Source organism: Protopterus annectens, chromosome 12.part0, assembly GCF_019279795.1.
Source record: "Protopterus annectens isolate FY-2018-M chromosome 12.part0, PAN1.0, whole genome shotgun sequence".
Classification (NCBI taxonomy): Eukaryota; Metazoa; Chordata; order Ceratodontiformes; family Protopteridae; genus Protopterus; species Protopterus annectens.
This window is the reverse complement of record NC_056746.1, coordinates 248,093,156-248,119,179: the sequence shown is the minus strand read 5'-3', so window position 1 is coordinate 248,119,179 and position 26,024 is coordinate 248,093,156. Positions and strand designations below refer to the sequence as shown.

General features: G+C 38.5%; 1 protein-coding gene across 2 annotated transcripts in view; it reads left to right on the top strand.

The window, feature by feature from the left end:
• Positions 1–26,024, top strand: part of LOC122816484 — a 546,741-nt gene that overhangs the window by 120,723 nt on the left and 399,994 nt on the right. For both annotated transcript variants that reach the window (XM_044089308.1, XM_044089309.1), the window contains exons 3-4: positions 10,466–10,498; positions 12,375–12,458. In XM_044089308.1, the coding sequence (XP_043945243.1) occupies positions 10,466–10,498; positions 12,375–12,458 (117 nt within the window). The remainder of the gene's footprint in view (positions 1–10,465; positions 10,499–12,374; positions 12,459–26,024) is intronic.

Sequence of the window (26,024 nt, the reverse complement as noted above, 5' to 3'; positions counted from 1 at the left end):
TGTGTGGAGAGGGGCTAGGTTGTTAATGGTATCAAGGAATATTTTGTTGAAGTGACCGATGGCATCATCTAGTGGTAGGGTTTTTAGTATGGACCAGTTTATTGATTTCAGCATTGAGTTAAATTGGAGTTGGTTGAAGATAGACAAATTGTGTGAGGTTTTATAGGTATGGATTTTGGTGGTATGGATTATGGTTCTGTTTGTGTAGGTGGGTAAATGGTCACTTAAGTTATTCAGAAGGGTTTTGGAGTTGGTGTATTTGTGGGATCGGAAACTAGGATCAAGTCAAGAGTAGCCCCTTGGTCCTTATTTTTTGAAATTCTAGTTGGAGCAGAGAAGAGTTGAGTAAATCCATGTAGGTTGATGCTATTGGTAGGGTAGTCAGAGTTTAGATTTCGTCAATTTATGTTGGTATCCCCAGTGATGATGGTTTCACTGGAAATGTTTTGTGAGGTCCGGGATAGGACGTCTACTAGTATGGGGATGTTATTTCCTGGTGGAATATATATATATATATATATAGGACTGTGATGCATAGTTGTTTGGTGTTATTGATTTTAAGGTGGCTAAGAGAATTTCGGCAGTACAAATGGGGGTGGGTGAGTTTGGGATATGGGAGTAGGGTGAGAGCACCAGGGTAGATTAAGGCTACATCTCTACCTTTTTTTGAGTTTGTTCTGCTCTTATGTTGTAGCCTGGTGGGAGTAGTTATATGTGGCTTGAGCCATGTTTCAGTGAGTGCAAGTATATCAGGGAAGTGCTGGGTTAGCCATGTGTGGAGTTATGTAGTTTTATTACAGATGCTACACAGATTAAAATGATTAAAAGTAGATTTTTAGGGGAAGAAGTTTTGGAAGAGGTAAGGGTAGAGGAAGGACCTGGGTTGGGATGGAATTCACCACAAAGGGCTAAGTAGGAGTCTATTTTTGTGTGGTGTTTGAGGAGGGCTTTTATTTAAATGCTTCAGTTTTATTATTGGTGGGAGTATGGGTTTAGGGGAGTCATGTAGAATTTGAATTTGGTGAATACTACTATGCCAGAATTATATAGAGTGGGTGATATATTAGAGAGGGTATCTGTCTTTGTTTCTAGGGATGTATTGGATGTGGAGGATTTGTCTCTTATGAGGAGGTTCAGGGGATTTAATAATGTAGCATATATAAGAAGAATGAGAGGTAGGGAAATGAGGGGGAGTGTGGTAAAATTACTGTGAAACATGCTGTATAATTTAAAGGGTGGTAGGGATCATAGTGAGTGAATGTGATGGGTGAGGTGGATGGCTGATGCAGGGTGATGAGGTATGGGATGTGTGTATGTTATGATTTGCTGGAGGAAGAATAATAGGAATGGGATGTGGTGGAGACTGAGACAATGTGACTAGATAGAGGATATCGATAGGGAGTGATTGCTTGAAAGAGATGCAGAGGGAGGAGTTAGTGTTGGTATAAATGTAACTGATATGGGATGGGTGGGAATGAGGGTAGAGTAGGGGAGCATAGTGAGCCCGAGCATAAGGAGGCAAATGGAATGGGCTACACCTGGTCTGTGTGAAACAGGGAGAGGAGTAAAAGAAGAAGGAAATAAATAACAGTAAGATACTGCTGCAGAGTAGAGTTTGTAAAACTGTGATTTATAGATCTAAGCAATGGTGCAGTCACTGTATAGTACTTGCTGTGTGAGTAACTTGAAATAGTGTCATCAAAGCAGGAAAGGGAAAGAGTGGAGATAGGAATAAGACTGCCTTGTCTAGGGAACCCTGCTATATCAGTCAGTATAAAGGAATCTATGCTAGTCTGCATAGAATAACACAAAGTTAAGATTACTACCATACTTCATTTAAAAGAGACAACACAGCACAGGCTGCAAGAATAGTAAAAGGGGAGGAGAGGCAGTTTGATATACAAATGACATATAATTCTTTACAAAACTCCAGCTAGCTATTCTGGCATATGTTACACACTACCTTACTTCTCCTGGCATAGTCATCAATACCTCACATCTTCACAGATGCATTACTCTGTGCCTTCCAACGTTATGAGATTAGTTTCGCTTTACAGTCAGCAACCAGTCATTTCTATAAAATAATATATATATATATATATATATATATATATATATATATATATATATATATATATATATCAGGTTCATTTCAATGGATTGAAGTTGCAACTAGCTAAATTTTTTCAGCCTTGTCCTGATCCATTGAGTAGAAGACTTGTTAAACAGTTTGCACAACCAATTTTAAGGTGCTGGCTGTGTTGTGTCCAAGTTTGCTGCAAAACAAACATTGGAAATATGCCATTTTCCTGCTGTTGTGCAAATGTGGAGGTTGTAAATGTAAAGTAGTTAGGGTGTAGGCGTGTGTAGGGAATTTGCCTCCTTGCAGAAGACGCAAAGTGTTTTTTTTATGTTTTGGTGTGTGTTGTGATGTGTTTCATCAGAGTGGGAGTGTGCACTGGGGTAATTTTATAGAGTATATTTGTGTGTGTGTGTGTGTGTGTGTGTGCTATTTTCTTTCTTTTTTACTTTGTCTTTTTGCCTCTTAGTCTGTAATCATCAGGTCTCTCCAATAGTATATTTGCCCTGGTTTGCTGACAGTGGGGACTCAGTTTCTAGATCCTCTCATTGGGAGATCTTGTGCATAGACCAGCCATCAACCACACAAGCATCAGAGACTGTAAGGTTAGTAATTTTGTATTTATGTAACCAAAACCCATTCCATGGTAGTGACATGCCCACCAGCAATACCTCGATGATTGTCTATGCTCTCACCATGTCCAAACATGCTCAATTCTTATTAAGGCACAAGCTACAATCATCAGCTTGGGCAGCCACAGACTATGTTCTTCCTGTCTGCTGTTTTCTGTACTATGTGTGACCTCTGCTATAACCCCCTGAAGAAGCAGAAACAGCCAGCTGCGAAGCCACCAATCCCCACTGGGTAGGTGCTGTGCATCCTCCCCTGCCTCACCGTCACTCTCTGGAGCTACTACTTGATCCCTTGTCATTGGTTCATAGTTAGATTTCATCCCTTTATACCACTGGGTCTGAAAAAACTGGTACTGATGATCGTAATGCATTTGGTCAACATGTACCAGCTTTTTCTCTGTATGAGATCACAGACCAGTGAATATTTAAGTTTGTCCTTTGTCCACTGCAGTGCAGTCTTAGAGTTCTTATAGATATATATATATATATATATATATATATATATATATATATATATATATATATATATATATATATATTAGTTGCTGGGAGAAGGTGTTTAGGGTGGCTTGCTTCCATGGAAAAAAAATAGTAATTTCTTTTCTTTTTTTGTTTTTTTCATTGCTTTGTGTTTCGAGCATAAATGCTTGTTGAAGTGCGATGTTTGCAAGACTCAACTTTAAAAAATAATTATATAGCTATAAATATACTAACTCATATTCCTATACATAAATATATGTGTATATACACACACACACACATATATATATATATATATATATATATATATATATATATATATATATGTGTATGTATATATATAGATAGCTTGAAAGATATATTTGCATACAAGTATATCTCTCTGTTATATATGTGTATGTACACATACATGTGTATTTTATATATATATATATATATATATATATATATATACACACACACACACACACACACACACACACACACACACACACACACACACACCACACACACACACACTCACACGCAACTCAACCACCCCTTGCTTTACATTTGTGATCACTTTCATTAGAGTATTGCAGGTAGCGAATGCAGTCACTGATGAGGTAAGTCGATATCTATCCATGCATATGCTGTTCTTTTTTCTGTGGTTTGGTCATTTGTGTGTTGATCATACAAGGGAGTTTACATATGTGAATGATGAATAGAATTAATGCTAATTATCTGTCTAGCAAGTTGTGTTTTTTAACATTTTTAGAACATTTCATGAAGTACATTCATAAAACAAGTATGTTGACAATGTGATGCAAAATACACAAACTCAGAGGTTAGAAGCCTGTACTACTTATTGCTGATAAAACTGGTCCATAGTTTGAAACTTGCTTTATGACATCTCCAGGTCAAAACTGACCTTTTAAATCCAAATAATATTTTTTCTGTATATTGAAATCAGTTTTGCAGCAAGTCAAAAATTACTACATTTATATTAATTGTATATGTTCAAACTTAAGCCCTTTCATCCTCAGAAATGCTGAAATGTCTTAATCCATATCTGTACTTTCTTTTTCTTGTATATTTGTTGTTTTTTTTAGAATTAGTTTGGACTTTTTTCATATGTGTAATGGCAGTTATTCCTTAGCTTTGGGAATAAGCTATTTCTGCCCACTTTCTTGTTACAACTATACATTTTTACCAACAGTTACTGGTAGCCTTTTCCAATTCACAGAGGGCCCTACTGCCATGCTTGTGCACAATGAGGTATAGCACAGTGGTGGGCTGTCTCTCTGGCTGACCACAAATGTAATTGAGGCATTCCAAGGAAGTAGCATGTGATAATTAGTCATGTGTTCTCAATGGCAATGCCTGTGGTAAGGGATTTATTCAGCCAAGTGATTTATAGGACAGCTCAGCTGTGTAAATCTCCAGCTCTGACTGTGTTAATTAACCTAGCCAAATGTTTGCAGATTTTCAGTAGGAAGATTGTGTTGGAGGTAAGTGCTGGGGAGCTTGGCGTACAGGTAGTGGTGGTGTGGTTGTGTATGTTTGCTTGTGTGAGAATGTGTGTCTGCCTGAGGTTTTGCAGTAGTTGGCTTAGCTAGGGAATAGGTAGGGAAGGTGTGTGTGTGTGTGTGTGTGTGTGTGTGTGTGTGTGTGTGTGTGTGTGTTTGTGTTTGACTGTTTGCATGAGTGGATGGGTGAGCTTGTCCATGAGTGGAATTGGGTGATGAGAGATGTGTTCAATGTACTGTGAGTGTCTGTGTATGATTCTGTGGTAATGTCTATGAGTGTGTGTGTGTGAGTGTGTGCATGTATATGTGTGTGTGCATATATGTGTGTGTGTGTGTGTGTGTGTGTGTGTATGTGTGTGTGTGTTTGTGTGTGTGTGTGTAATATGTGTATATGTATTTGTATGTGTTTGTGTGTGAGGATGGGGTTATTGCGGGGGGGGGGGGGCTTCCATATCTCTCAACTCTCCTTAAACTAATGTGCACTCTGTAATACAGGGGGCACTAGACACCTAGAAAACTTTTTAGCTCTTACTTTACTTAACTTAAAAAGTTAATAGAACAACTGATTTTGCAGCAAGAAACTGCAAATGAAAAATGGCAGCTATGAAACTCTAATGTCTGATATTATTGACCAACTGCATTGGCTCATGTCAGGGCCACATAGATTATAAGAGACTAAACCTTGGATGCCCTGTTCAACTAGGGGTATTTGGGAGGCATGGGGATGTATCCCTGTGTATGTGTGTATGTGTGTGTGTGTGTGTGTGTGTGTGTGTGTGTGTGTGTGTGTGTGTGTGTGTGTGTGTATGTGCATGTGTGTGTCTGACAGCATACCTCTCAACTGTCTGTGATTTTCAAGGATGTACCTCATTTAACTCAAATGTTAGCTCTGTCCCCCTTAATCTAGCCTAAAGCTGGTGAGTTTTGGAGAAAAGGTGGTGAATTACACTTAATACATTATAACAATAATTAGTGTTATGGACATATTTTACTTCAGAAAATGTATAGTAATTCAAATTCTCATATTCTGTCAATGTCTCAAGTTAATAGAACTAATATTTTAAAAGAGTCCCTGATTGTTGATGGTTATTTCTGGACTTGTACCTGATTCTACTGAGATTTTTTCCTGGTTTTTTGAGTGCTGTGTGTGAAAGTGAATGAGGGGGTGCCTGTACCAATGGGATAATGGGACATCTGTGGTGATTACTGCAGCATTGTGCTCGTTAGGGGTTATGGTAATCACTGTACAATTCAGAAACATGCAAATTAACTGATAATGAAGTATGTCCTCATTGCAACTAATGTGTTTTTGAATTATTGGTTTTCATGATCATGTTAAACGATAGCTCTTTTGCAGCAGCTTTGCCACTCATGTCAGGGCTCTTTCTGAATTTGGCCCCTTGGGTTACCTCTGTGTGCATTATAATTTAAACTGAGAAATCCAAAAAGAATGGATCTAACGAGGCACTAAAAATAGGCAGAAGTTGCCTTTAAATACTCTATGCAAAACTAAGAATGTAGACGGTGATTTCATTCATTTCTTTTCATATTCCAGTCCCCTACTACATTTATTTGTTTTTCTTATAATACATTTGTACTCACTCAGATCATCTGTATTTGTTTTCATATGAGGAAAAAGAGCCACATTATCCTCAAATACTGGTTTTACCGAGACTTGCATAGAAGATTTATGGTCTACATTAAAATATATACAGTGTTACAGAATTAAATCTATCACTCTCAAATGATTTTTTTCAACAAGTGACACAGGTCAAATCTAGGTTCATTATTGATAATATATGCACAGATAGTTCATTTTGTTTGTTATTATAACAGTTGTCTTTTAATCTTGCACATGCAGTCAGTAATCTCTCGCTTACAGCAGTAATGATTGTCTGGCCACTACTGGGATTTTTGCAGATATGACCAGGGGTAGCACAGTGGTGCAGTGGGTAGCATTGTTGCCTCACAGGAAGAGGTTCTCTGGTTTGATTCTTAGCTGGGATGCCTTTTGTGTGGAGTCTGCATGTCCTCCCTGTTTTCACATGGGTTTTCTTTATGCATCCTCCCACATTCCAAAGACATACAGTAGGTAGACTGGACACTCTATACTGGCCCCAGCTATGAGTGTTTATGTATATGTGTGTGGTATAGAAGAACGACCCCAGCTAACTTTTTCAAACCATATAGACACAATAACTAATACAGCAGTATCTCAACTTAACTCTGCTATCTTATTTATTCTCCTTTTCAGCCTGATTTTTACTAGTCAAAAAGTCTCTTCTCTCTAAATTGGAATATCATCTTCTGCTAATTATTTTTTACTCAGCAGGTGTGCTTGCTCTGTAATGTATAGGGAGATCTGTGGTGATGATTAACTGCTGTTGTGCTCTATCCTTGGTATAGCAGTCACATACACCTGCCTCTAGCGTCTACTGTTTCTCTTTATCTGGCAAACAGTTCTCTTGCCCAAAGGAGGAGACTTCGGAGCACTCAGATTTCTTCTCACTTCCAACAACCCTCTACTGATATAGGCACTGATGCTTGTCATGTGCATGTGAAACATCACTGTACAAAGTCTGAATGTTTTTCCAGATAACTAGTCACAACTGTACACTTTAATTTGTTTATCAATTTCTTTTTTGAAGCACTGCTTTTTGTCAAGAGCCCTCAGCCAAGCTACTGCCACCTTGTGGTGTTACTGCTACACTGCCTTAGCAGAGTGGAGGCTTATTTAAACCTTTTTGTACTGCCTTAGGATGTGTGACAGCTGTAGTCAGAGGCCTGGATTTGCAAAGTAGCATCATCTGCACTGTTAGGAAATATGTAGTTTGCTTCATTCCTTCCTCTTTCACACCATCATCAAATAAACTCAAAGAAGCTGGGATTGATGGGACATTGTTATGATTCCAGCAGGCACGCCTCTTCCTAGTCAGTGCTTCACTTCCCAGTAAGGATTACCAGTTTGTATTATGACACTGGAGGAAGAGAAAAGTAGCGTTTGAATGGCACAATTTTAAATTGCAGAATCCTGAAAACACAGGTCTAAATCTAGAACCATAAAAATCCCAACTGGCAAAACAAAGCAAAAAACAAAAAAACAAAACAAAAAAGAACTGTAGGGACCACACCTTCTACACTGCTTTACAAATTATATTAGCACCAAAGTCTCCATACTTCAGACCAAGTGATATAGTGTGGTGGTGGGGAATCTGATTGAGGGTTCTGCACTTTTGAATTCAGGATGACATGCATGGGATTTTTCATTCAGTCATCCAACCTTTTCATAGTACCACCTTCCTTCTGTTTGTCTTTCTCTGCTGGCCATTTTATAGCTGTGGCTCCCTCAAAATGCTGGTCTTCAGCACCACAAATATCTGTTTTTTTTTTTCTGCAGCCTTGACTGCAGAATATTTTTTTCTTTTAAAGAAGCTAGGGGAATGGCATGTGACACACAGCTTACTTGGCTATGATTGTGCAATTAACCTTTAACTCTCAACAAGGAATTGGACCTACTGCTTCTTGATTTAGCAGGCAATGTGTTAGCCACTATACTACACACTTTCTGACTGGCATTGTCCATAACTGCACTTAGAGTACTCTTATTGGCATCAAGTATGGAATATTTTCTTTGACAATGTGTGTTAAGTAAAGACAAGTGTGCACTATCACCTCTTTGAACAGTAACCAGGGAAACTAAATTCCGCATTCTCCTGGACATGCTAAAACAGGAATTTAGTGTCTGCAGTCTCAGTCTGCATGCCGTACAGTTTCTGTTTTCAACTTCTCTTTCCAGAGACAGTTACAGTAATAAATGTTATCATGCCACATGCCAACATAATTCTACAGAAGCAGTAGTGTGACTGGTGAACATACTGCATTAACATGATTTATTACATTTCTTGAGTGCATCTGTGTCTGTGTGCCAATATGTACATGTGGAAGCGTATGCATGTGTGTATGTATGTAAATAAGTGTCTGCATATTTATTTGTATGTGCACATGTAAGTGTGTGTGTGTGTGTGTGTGTGTGTGTGTGTGTGTGTATGTATTCCAATATGAACATGTGGAGGCATATGTGTATGTATGTATACAAGTGTGTCCATGTTTATTTGTATGTGCATGTGCACAGGCATGTGTGCATGCACACACATATACGTGTAGCTGCATATGTGTGTCTGTAGTAATATGAGTGTGTAGATATGTGTATATATTATATTTGGTGTTTGTGTTTAAGTGTGTGAAAGAGATCATGCACAAGTGGAAGTGCAAACGTGTTTCTGTTACATTCAATGTGTTTGTGTGAGTGTATTTCTATTTTGTGTGTGTGTGTGTGTGTGTGTGTGTGTGTGTCTGCATATGCATGAATACAATATATGAATGTGTATGTGTGCGTGTGTATGCATAAGTGCATGTGTATTTTTGCATGTTTCTGTTGTGTTTGTTCATGTGTGTGTGTGTGTGTGTGTGTGTGTGTGTGTGTGTGTGTGTGTGTGTGTGTGTGTGTGTGCGTGAGCTCATGTACATGATTGCACATCATTATGTTTGTATACGTGTGTTGTTTTGGAGAGACACTTTTCTTCCACGTTCTCTTCTTCTCAGAAGTTGCAGATTGGTGTTTCATTGCAGTATTTCAGTTCTAGTACTTCAGGCTTCACACATCACTGCAGTAACTCTGTTGCAATGATCATTGTTGACTGTAGAATTGTATACTTGTAAACCACAGATATCATATGCCACTGACTTGGGGCATTCTAATTCTGTGTCACATATACACACAGCATTCAGATTCTCAGCAGTACCAGATGAAGCAACTATGTTTCTTCTTCATATTAGGGCTCCTATACTGGTAAAAACATTTGAGCAAGTTTCCAAGAGGCAACAACAGACAGTTAAATGGACAAGTAACAAGTTAAGGGATCATAGAATGTCATGAGACAGAAGTGAAGATGGACTTGAGACCTCACAGCCATGGAGGCTAAGCAATGTGCCTAAAAAAAAGCTTCCTGCTTTCTATAGAGAAAACCCCAATAATTGCTCCATGCCCCAGACAGGGGTGCCTTCGCTAATAACTGCTCCTCTAAAAAGTCCTTTTTCTAAGTTAAAGAATATAAATCTGTTTAAAACTGCTATAAACTAAATTTTAAACACTAAAATGCAGTGATACATTTCTAAAGCATGCTAGAAAGTGCGGGTACCACTGTACTCATTGTATTACTGCTTTGTTGATTTTGACATTTCAGCCCATTACTATAGAAACAGTCACAGACTGTGATGTCAGCTGCATTCAAGTAGCTGAATTACAGGAAGTGAAGGGACTAGAGATACTGATCTCAGATTAAATACTTTTATTGTAAAAAAAAATGAAACGTAAATACAGAAAGAAATGGGTATCAGCAGATCAGACAAATGCTTACTTCAGAACTTAAACATTGTTTAATACTAACTTGTTAGACGGTACTCTAGAAGGGTCTGAGTCTACATTTGAATGACAGGTAATTTTTCCCTGAGAGGAATTTTGGGTAGTGCATATTTTCCTGTTTACGGTATGCAGTGGCTGGGATATCAGTAAAGGGGAAGTGGATTACTCTGAGTGGAACACACCCATCTGTGCAGTGATACAGTACTGTGTTCCTCCTTTGATTAGACTGGATGTTAACGAAACAGCTTTGCTTCATACAGATAGCTGGTAAATGTGCTTCTTTTATACTTTATGCTATTCTGAAATGCTGTTTTGACCTGAATTTTATCTTTCTATCTTATAGGGTATTCTGTGGGGGAAAATAGATCTTCGTTATGTAAGTATCTGCAAAAGAAAGTTTGAATTTTGTGTTTCCTGCCACAGAGAATGTGCACTGTTTTGTTAGCAGAGGTTCAGTTATGTCTCATTAAATTAAGTTTTTAACTTATTTATTGTGTTATCATTAAAATGTATCATAAATCAGTGATAAATTCTTTACAGTCAGTTAGTGAGCGACATTTATAGCAAGTACAATCTGACAGCAGTTATAGAGATATGGTCTCATGAAGTCAGATATAGGGACAGTACAGATCAAATATAATTGTTGGGCTTTATTACCTTAGTCATAAAAAGCAGATAGTGAAAACCAGTCCTATTAGTTAAGATTTGATCTGATTAGTTGAGCATTTTCAGTATAGAATTAGTAAATGGCAGAAAATGGGGACTGGCCTGAATATTGCAAGAGTGCACTTGCTGTAACTGGTCAGACTGATCCACTTGTTAGAGGCATTAAACGGGATGCACCGGTCAGTTGAAGGACTGTACATACCTGACTGAGCTAGTTGCAAGGGTCACAGAGTTACTAGATTACTTGTCGGGTTCAAAGTTTGATTTAGTCATTTTTAAGGTACAACATTTAACTGAGGTGAATGGGACTAATTTAGTCAGTTGCAAAGGCAGAAGATGTATGAGGCACTAAGGTTGTTATAGGAGTTAGTATTTCACCATATCAGTAGAAAGAGGCAGAATATGGTGGAACTGAAGAAGTTGGCCATATGAGTTCAGAGCTGGTCACTGTAATCAGAACTAAAGTCTGAACGGATCATTCAGAAGAACCATTATTTAGTTTGATGAGAACATTAGACATCACTAGTTATCTGTGTAACTGCAGTAAACCAGAACGGGCTTAGAAAAGGTTTACTGTCTTACTGAATTAATTTACAAGGTCTAAGATTTAACTACTCATTGAAAGCAGCAAACTATGTTTGATTGCACTGGTCACAATGAACATTGTACTATGTGCTTAGAATTTCTATTTCAAACTAACAATTGTTTATTTGTATGTATTTTGGGAGAAAGAATTATATTGAAAGAACTATACTATTTACATTTGTAAGAGGTGAAATTGCATTTTCAGTAGCTGAGAAAATATGTGGGGTTGAGTAGCATTTTTGTCTTTGCCATTGTTAGACTATGAGGTACTCAGCAGACCTCAAGCACACGTTACTTAGAACAAATATTACTGTTAAACATTTAAAGGGAGTGAGGAATAACACACTCCTATACAGAAGAATAAAATGGTTTTCACTGGGATGGATGCAGGGGGAGGATCTTCCTGATGAGTGTATATTAAACCCTGACTCAAACCGAATGACTTACATAGCTTATTATTTTAATCAGATTTTTCTTTCCTTCTTCTTGTCATGTATTTGCTTAGTGATTAAAAAGAGCAGGGTAAAGGGCTGCTGATATGAATAACAAACCCTTGGGCTGGGGCAGTACAGCATAAATCTACCACAGGAGGTCCTCAGCTGCGAAGTCAGCACTTGTGAGCATTAAATGATACAAGTAATTTACTGAGCCAGATAAAGGGGGAGATGGACAAGTACTTACAGTACTATATCATGAGTTTAGAGTGTAGTTTTGTTTTTAGAAATTGATGTGAGGAAGCAAAAGGCATGATAGCTAGTTAGAAACTGGAGAACCAAATCCTGAAATGGAATTTGAATTCAGAATTTGAATCTCTCTTTTCACAAGCTACACTGCTGTTTTATATATGCGTAATTACTGATTATTTTACCTAGATCGAACAAACTGTATCACACAGCGAATTAATGAAAGAGAGGAATGTTCAGACTTGTCTGCTTGCTGTTGGTTTATGTACATACTTAGTTTTGGATCTGATGTGGTCTCTGACTCTCTCTCTCACTCAGGTGCAGTCTGTGAGAAAAGCTACATCTGTTAGTCATAACTTCCCCTTTGAGGTGGTGTTGTACAATGGCAAAACAATAATCCTGGTAAGAGATTGTTTTATTGATTCACACTTCAGATCCTATTCACAATACTGTAAAAGAAAATGTATTACCTAAACTAACTAATTGGAGACAATATATTATTTTTAAAGTTATGACCACTTGGGATGTATTTGTTAAATAAATGCAGCATGTATTAAGTGTGTCTGGTAAGCAAATGTGGCCTGTGCCCTTGCAGTCTTGTAATCATCACATCATGTAGGCCCATTTAATTGATCAAAGCTAAAGCAGTTTATTCAGCTCAGTTGCTAGATATTGGGGAGGGAAAAGTGAATCATAAGACATTGTAGCCACACAAAAATAAAATCCCTTAAAACTATGTTAAGATAAGCCAAGCAGTGTTCTGTGCTTCTCATTCAGTTTTTACCTACACACATGCATGTGTGCGTGTGCACATACACACAAATACAGACACACACAGATGCACATGTGCGCACACACATACATACCACACAAACAGACACACATGCACCCACACATGCTCGCACACACAAAAACACAGGCACACACTCACACACAGATATACACACACACACACACACACACACACACACACACACACACACACACACACACACACACACACACACACACACACACACAAAGCTTTGCTGTTTGGAACACTATTGGTTGAAAACACTAAACTATGGAGGGATCCTTGTTTTAATGTGCACTAGAAACAATCTCATATAAGAAAGCATAGGGTATGCCTGGTGAGATTGACACTGCAATCAGGGTATGTGACAGTCTTCCTCAGAGCTAGAAATTCATGGCAGTGGGCAGTTCTGAATATTCTCATATTTACTGCTCAGGACACAAAGACCTATGCATTGCCCCAAGGGAGCACTCTAGGCTCATCGTTCCATCCATCAACAGATCTGAGACTGTCCTCAAGAGAACAAGTACAGGATTTTTTGGCAGCTTTGTTCATGTCCCAAGAATTCTCAGTCTGCAGTATAGCATAAGATTCCCTCTCACCTTTGTTGTTTGGATTGCTTTACCTCCCCAGTCATCATGAACATTATTTTGCTATTATTATTTTATCTGTTAGTCAGATGTGCTCACTGGACATCTATCCCTTTTTTTGGGGTGACCCAGGAGTACTGTCCAGTTAAGTAATTTACAAAGAGAAACACAGTAGACAAGTGGAGGTGGAAAGACTCAAACCCTGTACCCTTTACTATAGGAAGCAGCTCGGAGCCCTAATCCTCTGTGCCAGCTGCCAATCATCAGCTGGTATAAACTGTCTGGTTGTTATACTGATAATATCCAAGTGTATGTGCATTTTGCAGCCTGGATGCCTGGTACATGTGATGCACTTAAACCAGTCCTAATGCTCAGCTCAGGCAGTGCCAGGCATGTGACACTGCACCCAGGCTATGGCAGACTCAAGTGCTTATTCTGTTTGAAGCTGTTGGAAAGGATGAGAAATCTAAGAATCATTGCAGTTGGAGAATTGTCATGTGTCATGGAGGTATCAAGTCTGTGAGTTGTTATTATGGCTTGAATATTTCCTAGTTGATGCCTTGTTCCTTCAGAATCCTAGCCTCTGTAATCCATGTCCTTGTGAAATCCAGGCTTGATTTTTCTTGGCTTACTTCTTATGATTTAATAGAAATCCAGCTAGGCACGTGTCTATGTTTTTACACAATACTGTTATCTGAGTTAGAGACTAACTCAGAGTGACACAGAAACCTGGTTGAAATTCCAATTATATTCAAGTCTGCTTCTACTCCCTTGTTGCATGGTCTGTTTCCTGAATATAAAAGCTATGCAGTCACTGAAATGTTTATTGTTAGTGCAAATAGATCACAGATAAATATCTGAAGCTCACATAAACAGTTGGAAGTGAAGACTTTGACAATGGCTAAGGACATCTTTGCCTAGATGGTGCTGATTCTGTTGATCTCAACAGTCTGCGATTTCTCTCCCTTCTCAAAAATTGTCTAAGGTTTGTTTAATTCATTTCAAGTTTGTTCAATATTTGCCATGCAAGTACGATCTTATTAGGGAAGAAATATTTCCGCACATTGCTGCATAGCTATTAATGACATAGATGTGTGGTGTTTCCCTTTTGTTTCAGTAAATCTCTTTTTAGAACTGTTTTGTTCTCTTGGACTCTTCAGCCTTCCCTGAGATATTTAAAAGCTTCACTAATGGCTTTCCTTCACTTTCCTCTCACAGTTCTCTCACTGTCAACTGGTAAACAGGCATGATACAATCACGGTTAGTGTTTTGATTCATTTGGACATATACAGACATGGCTTGACTTGCCCAAGAAATTTCCTGTTTCTTTCTACCTTGATTGTCTTACTGTTCTCTTAATGTGATAATAATATTAATAAAACAAAGTTTAACAAAATATGCAAACCAGCTCTGTAGCAGAACAATTCAAAACAGAAATGTTTTATTAAAATTCAGCTTGTACTTTTATTCAACAGTTTATTTAACTTCATCAGACAAAGAATATAAGTACAAACTCTTTAAATACAAATGAAAAAAATCATGTGATCATAATAAATGCACTTGATTAGTTAACAAATTAATACAATCATAATATCATCAGTCAGTTCTGCCAAGTAAGCAATAAATTATAAAAAGCTGTCAAAGACAAATAAAATGTATCATGTTACTACTTTAATGTCTGGATCTTAAAATATGCTTCATGCTATGTGATTTATTAGGCCTGACTATACAAATGCATTAAATTATAGCTGCCAGCAGGGTTCCTGCTTTTGCAAAATGTTGCCATAATCACCAACTCTCTTATTCAAACGTAGTATTTCAGGTGCAAAGAATTCAAATTTAATGAGCAGATACAGCATTCAGTAATGTAAGACCCACAGAGGGTCTTTCGTTACAAACTGCATTTGCTGAGTGCTGCCAGCATCCAGTGATGTGGCAAACAAAGTTGTGGGTGATGGGCTTTTGTTACCTGTTCCATCAAGAGAGGGGTTGCAAAGATCATTACTTGGTCAAACTTCAAGCAACAGTAAGATATCATCCAGATAAGAAAAATAAATAAATAAGTAAATAAAAAAGTTGACATATGTAATCAATTTTGTCACTTCATTTGCATCCTGCTACATCAGTTTGTGTAACGACATCTGTAGCAAAACAGTTTGCACTGCTGAAATTGCCACTAAGAGTCTATTACAGTAGGCCTTGACGGGCAAAAATGTCCACCATTATGGCTTGCATGTAATTCATATTTATATCACTTATCACACATGCACTTTTCTGGTTCATAGCTTCATGGGTAAGTACTAGGCTAGCTGCTCTTAAGGGATCATTTTAAGCTTAGCCAATTTCCCTTTAGATGTTACAATCAAACCCTGTACCTTCTGCCTGTGAGGTAATCACTTTAACCTTTATGCCAGCCCTTACCCCCAATAGAAAGTAACTGCTTCCCTAGGAAATACTACATAACCTTGTAAGCTGTGACACACAAATATAAATAATCCACCAAAAATAAATAATAAAAGGTGGCAGCATTTTCCATTCCAGAAAGATTTTATATATATATATATATATATATATATATATATATATATATACACACACACACACACACACACACACACACACACACACACACACACACACACACTGTGATCAGGATGTGATACACTAAAACCATAAGCACTGTAATACTACAAACTTGCACTTAATAACGTCAACCACACAACAAGCCATCATAGTAAATGTGATAGGGATATTTCAGATATAAATCCATTATTTTTCCATAATATTTGATTTTATTTAGGAAGTTGTTACATACAGCTATTATGCCCAGTTTTCATAAACATCTCTTCACAAGTTCTACTCTTTTTGTTGTCTTTAATTGCAACGTCTTCTTGAGTTTTTCATATTTGACATTTTCTAAACTCCATCACATTCTAGCTGTAGTGAAAGCATAAAAAAGTAATTTCTAAATCTGCTTCATCAAAATAGTGTCAGTAGTTTTAAAAAACATTGTTTAAAACTATATAGTGATTGCAGTCCATGATACAATTGTCCTTACTGTGTTGTACATTATTTTAGGTGGCATATGTTTGAGTATGTGCACGTGTCCCGACTCCTGCAAGTGATGGCATCAAATCTATGGTTCCCTAAATGCAAAAACATAAAGTCAATACTGACAGATGATTGCATTTCGAAAATCACAGTTAAACATATTGAAAAATTAAAAGATTGTTAAAGGAAAGCGCTTTTCTTTTTCTAATCTTAGGAGAAAAAAACACAGTCACGATCAAACTAAATTTGTATAAATAGCGATAGTGCTATGGAATTAGTTTTTCTAAGGTAAAGTGCAGGACTGGGGTTAGGGACAAGGGCAGGATTAATATTAGGGTAAGCAGTTATTAGTAAAGTGGGCGGCAGGGGCTTTGTTCTTTCTTTGGCTTGTTTTTGAGTCTCACTCATCTGAAATCTTTATCTGCAAACTGATGCTACATTCACTTATTTGCACTTCAAATATACACTTCCATCCCTGTTTCTTGTGGTGTCTGACAAGTTATGGGTTATAGTCCCACCGAATTTTTGTTAGTTAAATGATTATTGAACTAATTGCTATTTTTAGTTAACTGTCTTTAGCTGTAATTTATAGGTTCATTGGTTTGATTGTCAAGTACATAATCTAATAGCCTTTGGGATGCTTGACTGCATTATCTCCATGTTGATAGATATTTTCTAATTCCCATATGTGTGTGTGTGTGTGTGTGTGTGTGTGTGTGTGTGTTGGCTTGTGTGTGCATGGTGTGTGCGTGGTGTGTGTGTGTTCGTGTGTGACTGAGTGAGTGTGTGAGTGTGTGTGTGTGTGTGTGTGTGTGTGTATGTGTGTGTGTGTGTGTGTGTGTGTGTGTGTGTGTGTGTGTGTGTGTGTGCGCCCACCCATGTGCACACACATGTGCACATGCATACCAATATATAAATATATGGCACCTCTTCAATAAATCATGATTCATTGAATCATAGATATGTGCCAAATTGTTAAAAACTCATTTTGTTTTATCATAATTTGTATAAAATTGTAGAAACTGCATAATAGACAAGCAGAACTATGGAAATGTATGCAGGTGTTTATCTGTTACCTATGAATAGCCAGTGGTGATGCAGTTTCTGTGGCAGCAGAAATTCATTGCACATCATCCATATACATGTATACATTATCAAAAGTTATTTTGAAGTAAGTCAACTACTGACATCTTCAGATAGTAAGGTAAAGCATATTCCATAATCTTGGGGAAGATTTTTTGCAATGTATCAGTGGGCCCAGACAATATACCAGGATGTCTTTTTAATTTCTCCATATCTTTTGGGTTTCTAATACCATGATGGGAATGGACCCCATTCCTAAGTCAAAATATGATTAAAGTTCATGAAATTAGTATTGTTTCAGTCTTTTGATGTCAGCCAGAAGGGCTCCTGGCAGTACCTGCAATGAGCCCAGTAATAATTCATTCTCCAATTTGTATGGAGTTACGTGTATTAGTAACATATTTAAATATGATTTTAGACTCTTTTTTATAAGACCCATTGCTACTACTACTATTGGAACTGTCTGGGTATCTTTCTTCCACATTGCTCTCATTTCTGCCTGCAGATCCTGATATTTTATGACTTTGTGTCTGTCTGTACACAAAACACTGTAGTCACTGGGTGCAGTGATTTCAATGAGCAATACTACCTTTATCTTTTTTTCATGGACCACTATATCTGATTTTCTCGCATCTGTCTTTTGAACTGTTGGTAATGGGTGATCCTATGTGATGTAGGCTTCATCATTTTCTATGATGCTTTGTGGCTCATGTTTCCAGTGTTTTTCAGCTACTTCAGTATTTTAATGTTTGCACAATCCCCAGTGAAACGGTCTTGCCACATTATTATGCCTTTCAGTATACAGTCCTTCTGCCAATAGTATATCACAACCAGCAGAAAGGTGTGCAACTGTTTCCAGTTCTGTTTTGCAAAACCTACATTTGTCTGTTTCTTCCACATGTTCAACGGACCTTGTAAACCAATGTGTATGTAGTACAGTATCTTGGGCCGCCAATATTAACCTTTCATCTTTTGGTTTGAATTTGCCCCTCTATATCCATTTCTGTGTTTGATCCTGATCAACATAAGGTTCTTCCAGGAGTTTTCTATACTTGGAACTATATTTATGCATTTTCCACATTTCTTGCCTTCTCATTTGATCCTTCACCTTATAATCTTTCTTTTTTTTTTTTTTTTGGCACATTCAGTTCCTGCCTGATTTTTAAATACTTCTGGTTCGATTTCCATTCCCGCTTGATGCCAATATGCTTCTGCTAGACTAAGAATGAAAGTAATCTTAGATTTATTTTACTCACGTTTCAAAACTTTCACTATGTTTGGGTCTTGAGAGGTCATTAGATATGTATGAAATCCCATGATTGCAGATCTATACATGTAATCAATTTCAAGGAGGCCCATACCTCCTTTGTAATGGGGAATATATAATCTTGGTATGTACTGATTTTTTTTATAAATCATTTGATGAGCATGAAGCATCTTCTTGTTTTCCTGCCTAATCTAGCCAACACCTTTCGGGACAATAAAACTCAAAAAGTCAGAAGTCTGATAAAACAAATGAACCAGTAATTAGGACTGTCCATAGAGATCCATGCAATATAACAGAAGTAAACAGGATATATTACTGTGTAGCTGAATTAAAAACAGATAAAATTCTACCACAAGAATAGTGAGGGAAAGGAAGTGGAGAAATCGAATACAATCATGGAAGTATCAAACAGAGAAAACTATAAAGCAGTTAAGACGAGAAATGTCACTGTTAGAAGAGTATAGGAGAGGGAACAAATCAACAAAAATATTCAGAAAGATAGAGTTTCCAGTTTCTTCCCTTGCTGACAAGCTTTGAGTGAATGTTTATACTGGTTTCCTGTGGAAGGCTCCAAAATATCTTCACATGGGAACTGACCAGTTGCTTCCTGTTCCACTGGTTTCTCCTCAATTTGGATGTCCATTGCTCTATCCTGCTGTGGTGCTTTGTGAGTTAGATTTTCTACACTGAATCCTTCACTTTGCAGGTAACTCCATAACCTCAGTTTTTATTTCTTTAACTTCTCTATTACTAATCTTCTTTTCTACTTTTCCGCTTTGTCTTCTTATTTTTTGTATTGTAAAGTTTTCCATGTCTGGATTCCTTTGCCTGTATTTCTCTTCAAATATCTTTGGTGCTGCCATTTTTGTATTGATTAGTTTTGCTTTCTCCTTTGCATAAATATTACACCATATTAAATCTCTTTTTCTTTCCTATGTCCATATTTCTTTAGATGTCTCCTGATCTTCCTGTTTCTCCTTACTTTGGGGACTCGTTCCATCATGCTGTGATGTAACCCATGTTAGACCTTCTACACCAAATCCTTCACTTCTCAGGTATTCCATAACTTCAACTTCTATTTTTTAACTTCTACTTTACTAATCTTCTTTTTTATATTCCCTCTTTGTGATCTTATTTTTCTATTGTGAAATTTTCTATATCTGGATGCCTTTGCCTGTATTTCTGTTTGAATATCTTTGGGGATGCCTTTTTTGTATTGATCAATTTGGCTTTTGACTTTGCATACACAATGCAGCATATCACATCTCTCTTTCTTTCCCTTGTCCATATTTATTTTTTATACTTTTCACAAATCTCTAGGTTTTGCTGTTTATATTTTCACACTTCCTCAGATGCCTCTTTTTCCAAACAGATCAAATTTTCTTGGTCTATATAATGTTTTTCACAAATCTGTTGTATTAGTGAACACAATTTTTTATTTGAAGCTTCTGACAGTTTTTCTTGTGGAAGTATTTTTTCTTTCTTCTAATTTCTCTCTTAATCTATTTGTACATCTTGTGTCTGGAGATTCTGGGCTTTTTGCATAATAGTAACAATACATAATTTCTTTCTTATCCTCAATAGTCCACTCTATTCTCTTTATGGCTCTTCTTTGGCCTATCAGTTTTTGTGATTTTTGTGGACTGCTACTTCCTTTTACAACGGGGGGGGGGGGGGGGCTTCTAAACACCATGAAACATGATCTAACAGTCCCTCTGGAATTGCTATTTAACTGTAGCCTCCAGAGAGGCTTCATGCCTTGTGAATGGAGAACAGCAACAGTCATCCCTCTGCACAAAGGTGGGCCATCTACAGACCCTGGAAACTATATACCCATAAGTCTCACTAGTCTCATATCCAAAGCCATGGAAAGGATTATCATGGAAATTATCAATAATAACATTGGAAACCTCTAGAGATTGGACCCAACTCAATCTGATTTCATCAAGGGCTGATCATGCCTATTCAACCTAGTGGACTTCTTTGAGAAGTCACCAAAGCAATGGGTGAGGGTAAAATGGTTCACACTGTCTACCTTGACATGGCCAAGGTATTTGACACAATCACACAATAGTGTATTGTTGACAAACTTAAGAGGTTAAATACAAACCCTTATATCACCGAGTGGATAGCCAGCTGGCTCACAGACAGGACCTAGGAATTTAGAATTGAGGAGTCCACCTCAACAAAGAGGCAGGTCACAAGTGCAGTCCCTCAGGGATTGGTCGTGGGACAACTTCTTTTTGACATTTACTTGTCTGAAGTCAAGGCCAATGTCAGTGGCCTCTGGATGACTTAATTTGCAGATGATCGCAAATTAGGAGCTGCCATTGAATCCTCCGCTGACACAAATGTTCTCCCGGAATGGCTAAGATAGACAAACAACTGGTGCCAGAGCCATGGACTAAACTTAAATGCCAATAAATGCGTACTAGTATCCTTCAGAAAGTCATGCACCCCTGGTAACTATCATATTGACAGCACACCCCTATGAGCTGACCCAGTAGTCAGAGACTTGGGGACATACATAGACAGTAATCTAGCCTTTGACCATCACATGTCTACAGTAGTGAGGAAATCAGTCTATGATGTGCAACTTATAAACAAATGTGTCACATCTAGGTCCAAGGAAGTCATTGTTCCACTGTATTCGGCATTCATCAGACCTATCATTGAGTACAATACCCCCTTTGGTATGTACCTAACCAGGCATATCCAACAACTGGAACATTCACAGAGGTTCATCACTAAAATAATACAGAGCATAAGTAACATGTCCTATGCAGACCACCTCAAGGCCCTATCCCTGTTCCTGTATTCCATCTCTTACATGCTGTTGAGGGGATATCTATGCCTGGCATACAAGGCATTGTCAGAACCCCCTCTGATGGACCTCTTGCCTATCTTCAAAACAAACAACACCAGAATTACCCATTCTAAAGACTTAAACCTTGGCTGTGATATAAATAGGACCTGCTGGTGAGACAGGTATGTATCCCAGAGACTACCCCTTCTCTGGAACAGGCTCCCCATCCATATGAAGCAGAGTTTCTCCCTAACCCAATTCAAGTGTAACTTGGACAACTGGATGGAGAACAGGAAATCCATCCCTGGTTTGGCACTTATGTCTCTAATGGACACAGGCAGCACTAAATGGTTTATCTCCCAGGCCCATGCTTACACTTATCAAGGGTATCAGAATTTGTCAAAGATTTGGGATGCATGGCTAGACTTATTCTTGTTACATTAAAGAATGAAAACGCTCAAAAATCCGGTTTTGTCCTTGTGGCCGTTAGCCTAGTAAACATTTATGAACCTATGCATGTCCCTTGTTTCTTCTCCTTACATTTATTAGGTTTTCTGATTTGGTGTTAGCTTTTACAAAGGTATGATCCAAGCATAGCCTTTCAAGCAGAACCAGATCCTACATCACCTTATAGTTGTTAAATACAAAATATTTTACATGCACTCATTTGTACAGTTATGGCTGAAAAGTATCTATTTTGGATCAGTTCACCGATGTGGTTATCAAATGACGGAATGAGTGGATAAATACAAACTAACAAATGAATAAGTACATAAGCATGTTTGTATCTAATCCTGGGTGTTTGTGCCTTATTTGGATGCACCTCTTTTCTAATGGATTACTAAACTAAAAACCCTATAATGTGCTTTTAGCACATGTTATGTTCCGGTAGAAGTAAAATAATTCCAAATATGTGTTCTATACAATCAATGCATAGAACTGTTTATGCGAGTGTGTAGTTGGTGAACAATGGCTATGTCATGTTGTTGATCACTTTAGCACTCTAACATTACATTAGGATGTAGTATTTTAGTAAAATGTAATTACCAGTTGTCATTCCACACCATTTGACCTTTTTGTGCCCATAATAATTTGTGTACTACTAGATGTGAAGGTTTATTCAATTTTACTCAGACACAGATATCTTTAATTTGGGATTATTGTGATGGCTGATACATTGGAAATGAGATTCGGCTAGTGTGCCCTTAACTTGCTCACCTGGGATGAAGGTGGGAGCTTCTGACAGTAGTGGTAATAATATTTTGGCTGAATTGCACTGTTACTTGATCTGCATCTCAGTGCTTACTGCCTATACTTTCTTGTTGCAGCATTTTGTGTACCTTTTGATATACATTTGGCTAATTTCATGAATTAACTCCTACCTGTACCCTGACTGTGGTGTTTATGCCTACTGATTATGTCATAATATGCTTAGATTCATAGGTGTGTACTAGTTTAATGGCCCTGGAGCCTTTACAAGCCTAGCCCATAGGATTACCCTGGCATCGTGCCACCCAACCTTAGTTCCCAGTGCATATGTCGAGTAAATCCACTGGAGTGATCTCCATGGTAAATTTTCTATTTCCCATCCACTCATCAAGATTTCTCTTGAAGAGGGCAAGTGAGGTGCTCTGTTTGACATGTATGGGAAGTCTATTCCATAGCATGGTCAGTCTCTGGGTTATGAACCTGTCCCTCCAGCATGTTCTGTTGATTGTGGTAATGAGGTTGAAATCTCTGGAGTGTATGGTGCAGAGGGATTGGGATTTCTTTAGATTTAGCATTTCTAACAGAGCTGGGTCAGACATGGCTTTGTAAGTCAAGCAGAGATTGCCTTTAAGTAGGTGATATGAGACATAGAATAGTTGGAGTTTTTTTAGTCTGTCCATATAGGACAAGTGTTTAAGGCCTAGGATCCTCTTTGTGATGTACTTTTGTGGCCTCTCCAGTTGTTGCAGGTGTCTATTGAGGTACATGCCAAATGGGGCATTGTACTTGATGATTGGCCTAATGAGGGAAGAGTAGAGGGAGACAATGACCTCTTTCTTCCTGGATGCAAAACCCTTAGTAATGAGATGTGCTACATAGAAGGACTTTCTGACCACAGTGGCAATGTGGTGGTCAAAAGAGAGGTTGCTGTCAACCTGTGTTCCCAGATCTATTATAACGCCTTCTGTGTCCAGTGGACTACCATCGATGTGGTAATTCATGAGAACTGGGGTTTTTCCTAAAGGGGATGACGACACATTTTTTGGCATTGAGCTTAAGGCTATGGTTCTGACACCAGTTGTTGGTCTCAGTGAGGCCTTTCTGTAGGATGTCAACATCACTTGGGGAGTTAATAATGGCTCCCAACTTGCAATTGTCTGTGAACTTTGTCAGCCAGAGTCCCTTTGTGTTGGCCTGGACTTCTGAGAAGTGGATACCAAACAGGAGAGGACCCAGGACCGATTCCTGTGGGACTCCACTCATGACTGGTCGGCAGTCTGACTTGGAGTCAGCTACTTTCAAACTGTGGGTTCTATCTGTGAGCCAGTTTGCAACCCACCTAGTGATATAGAGGTTGATGCCAAGCTTAGTGAGTTTTTCTATGATTCCTGAGTGGGGAATAGTATCAAAGGCCTTAGCCAGATCAAGGTAGCTTGTATGAACCACCTTCCATTCATCCCCAGCTGTGGTGACTGACTCAAAGAAGTCAACCAAGTTGAGCAGGTATGACTTACCCTTCACAAAACCAAACTGTGTGGGATCCAGAGTTTGGAGATTCCCTATATCCTTGTTTATTAGGTCCATGATGATGCGTTCCATAGCTTTGCATATCAGACTTGTCAGGTTAATGGGGCAGTAGTTCCCAGGGTCTGTAGTCGCTCCTCCTTTGTGGAGATGGATGACTATAGCGGTGCGCCATTTGGTAGGGAAAAAGCCTGAAGTGAGGCTGTGGTTGAACAGGGCACACAGGTGAGGTTCCAGTTCACTCTGTAGTTCATGTAGAACACAGACAGGGATATTGTCAGGTCCCATAGAAGCTGTATTCTTGGCCTTGGACAATGCTGTTTTAACCTGTGCAGCAGTAATACTGGGTGTCTGGCAATCTACTGGTATTATGATTGGTCCTTTGGGGGGAGAGGGTAAAGTTGACACTGAATCTGTTGGCCAGTATGTTGGCAATATCTGTTGGTTCGGTATAGGAGGTACCATTGTGCAGTAGCTCAGAGCAAATCTGGGTATTGCCGTGGAGATTCCTTACATAACTATAGAAGGCCTTGTGGTTGTCTTTACTATCTGCTGCAATTCTGTTTTCATAACTAGCTTTAGAAGATTTGATGAGGGATCTCAACTTTTTGTTGAGGCTGATAAGGGAGTTTTTCCAGTCTTGGGACTTCACCTTATTCCGCATCAATTTCCTCCTTCTGTTGTAGAGTTTGTTTATGGCAGGGGACCACCAGATTGGCTTCCATTTTTTGGAGGAGAGCGTCTTGGTTCTGTTTGGTATGGCGAGATCCATACATTTGTGTACATGTTTGTACAGTCCATTGGTGTATGATTTAGTGGTCATGCAACTATTCTCCATTTGCATGGGTGCAGTGAAGTGAGCCACCTCTGTTTTTAGGAGCCCAAAGTTAGCTTTGGAGAAGCTTTTCATGGTGGTTACTTTTGTGGGGGGTGGGAGGGATGTGGATTTTCAAGGTGATTAGTTTGTGGTTGAATCTAACCAGGGAGGGGTTGACAAATGGTGTAGAAAAACATTCACCCATTTAGTAATGACCAGGTCAAGGATGTTGCTACCTCTAGTGGGGGTAAGAATGAGCTGGTCCAGGGCATTGGAATTAATGAATTCCAGGAAACATTGGGCAAGTGTATTGGTACATGAGTAGTTTTTCCAGTTAATGGAGAGGTAGTTGAAGTCGCCCAGTATGACAGTGTTAGGTTGGACACTAATATTCTCCAGGGTGCTTAGGAATGTCGAGTGTGAGTCCTGGGACATGGTTGGGGACCTATAACAGGCTATAACTTGAATCGCTGTCTTACCCAATGTTAGCTGCACCTGAAGTATCTCTGATGCATTATGTTGGGCTACCAGTCTGGAAGTGTGCGCATCCTTTATGAATATGGAAACACCACTGCCTTTGGAGCTTCAGTCAAAGTTCTGGGACCAAAAGGTGTCAAATGAGTTATAGCCTGGTAGTGCAGGGGTGCTTTCTGCTGCCTTGAACTAGATCTCTTTTACAGCACAAATGTCAATGTTCACCATTTTAAGGAGTGCTTCGAACGAGTGCATTTTGAGATTTAGACTTCTAGTGTTGAACAGCATGACCCTCAGATTGCATTTGTTTGTAGCTGTTATGGTGGTAATTTTGTCTTTGGAACATTGCCTATA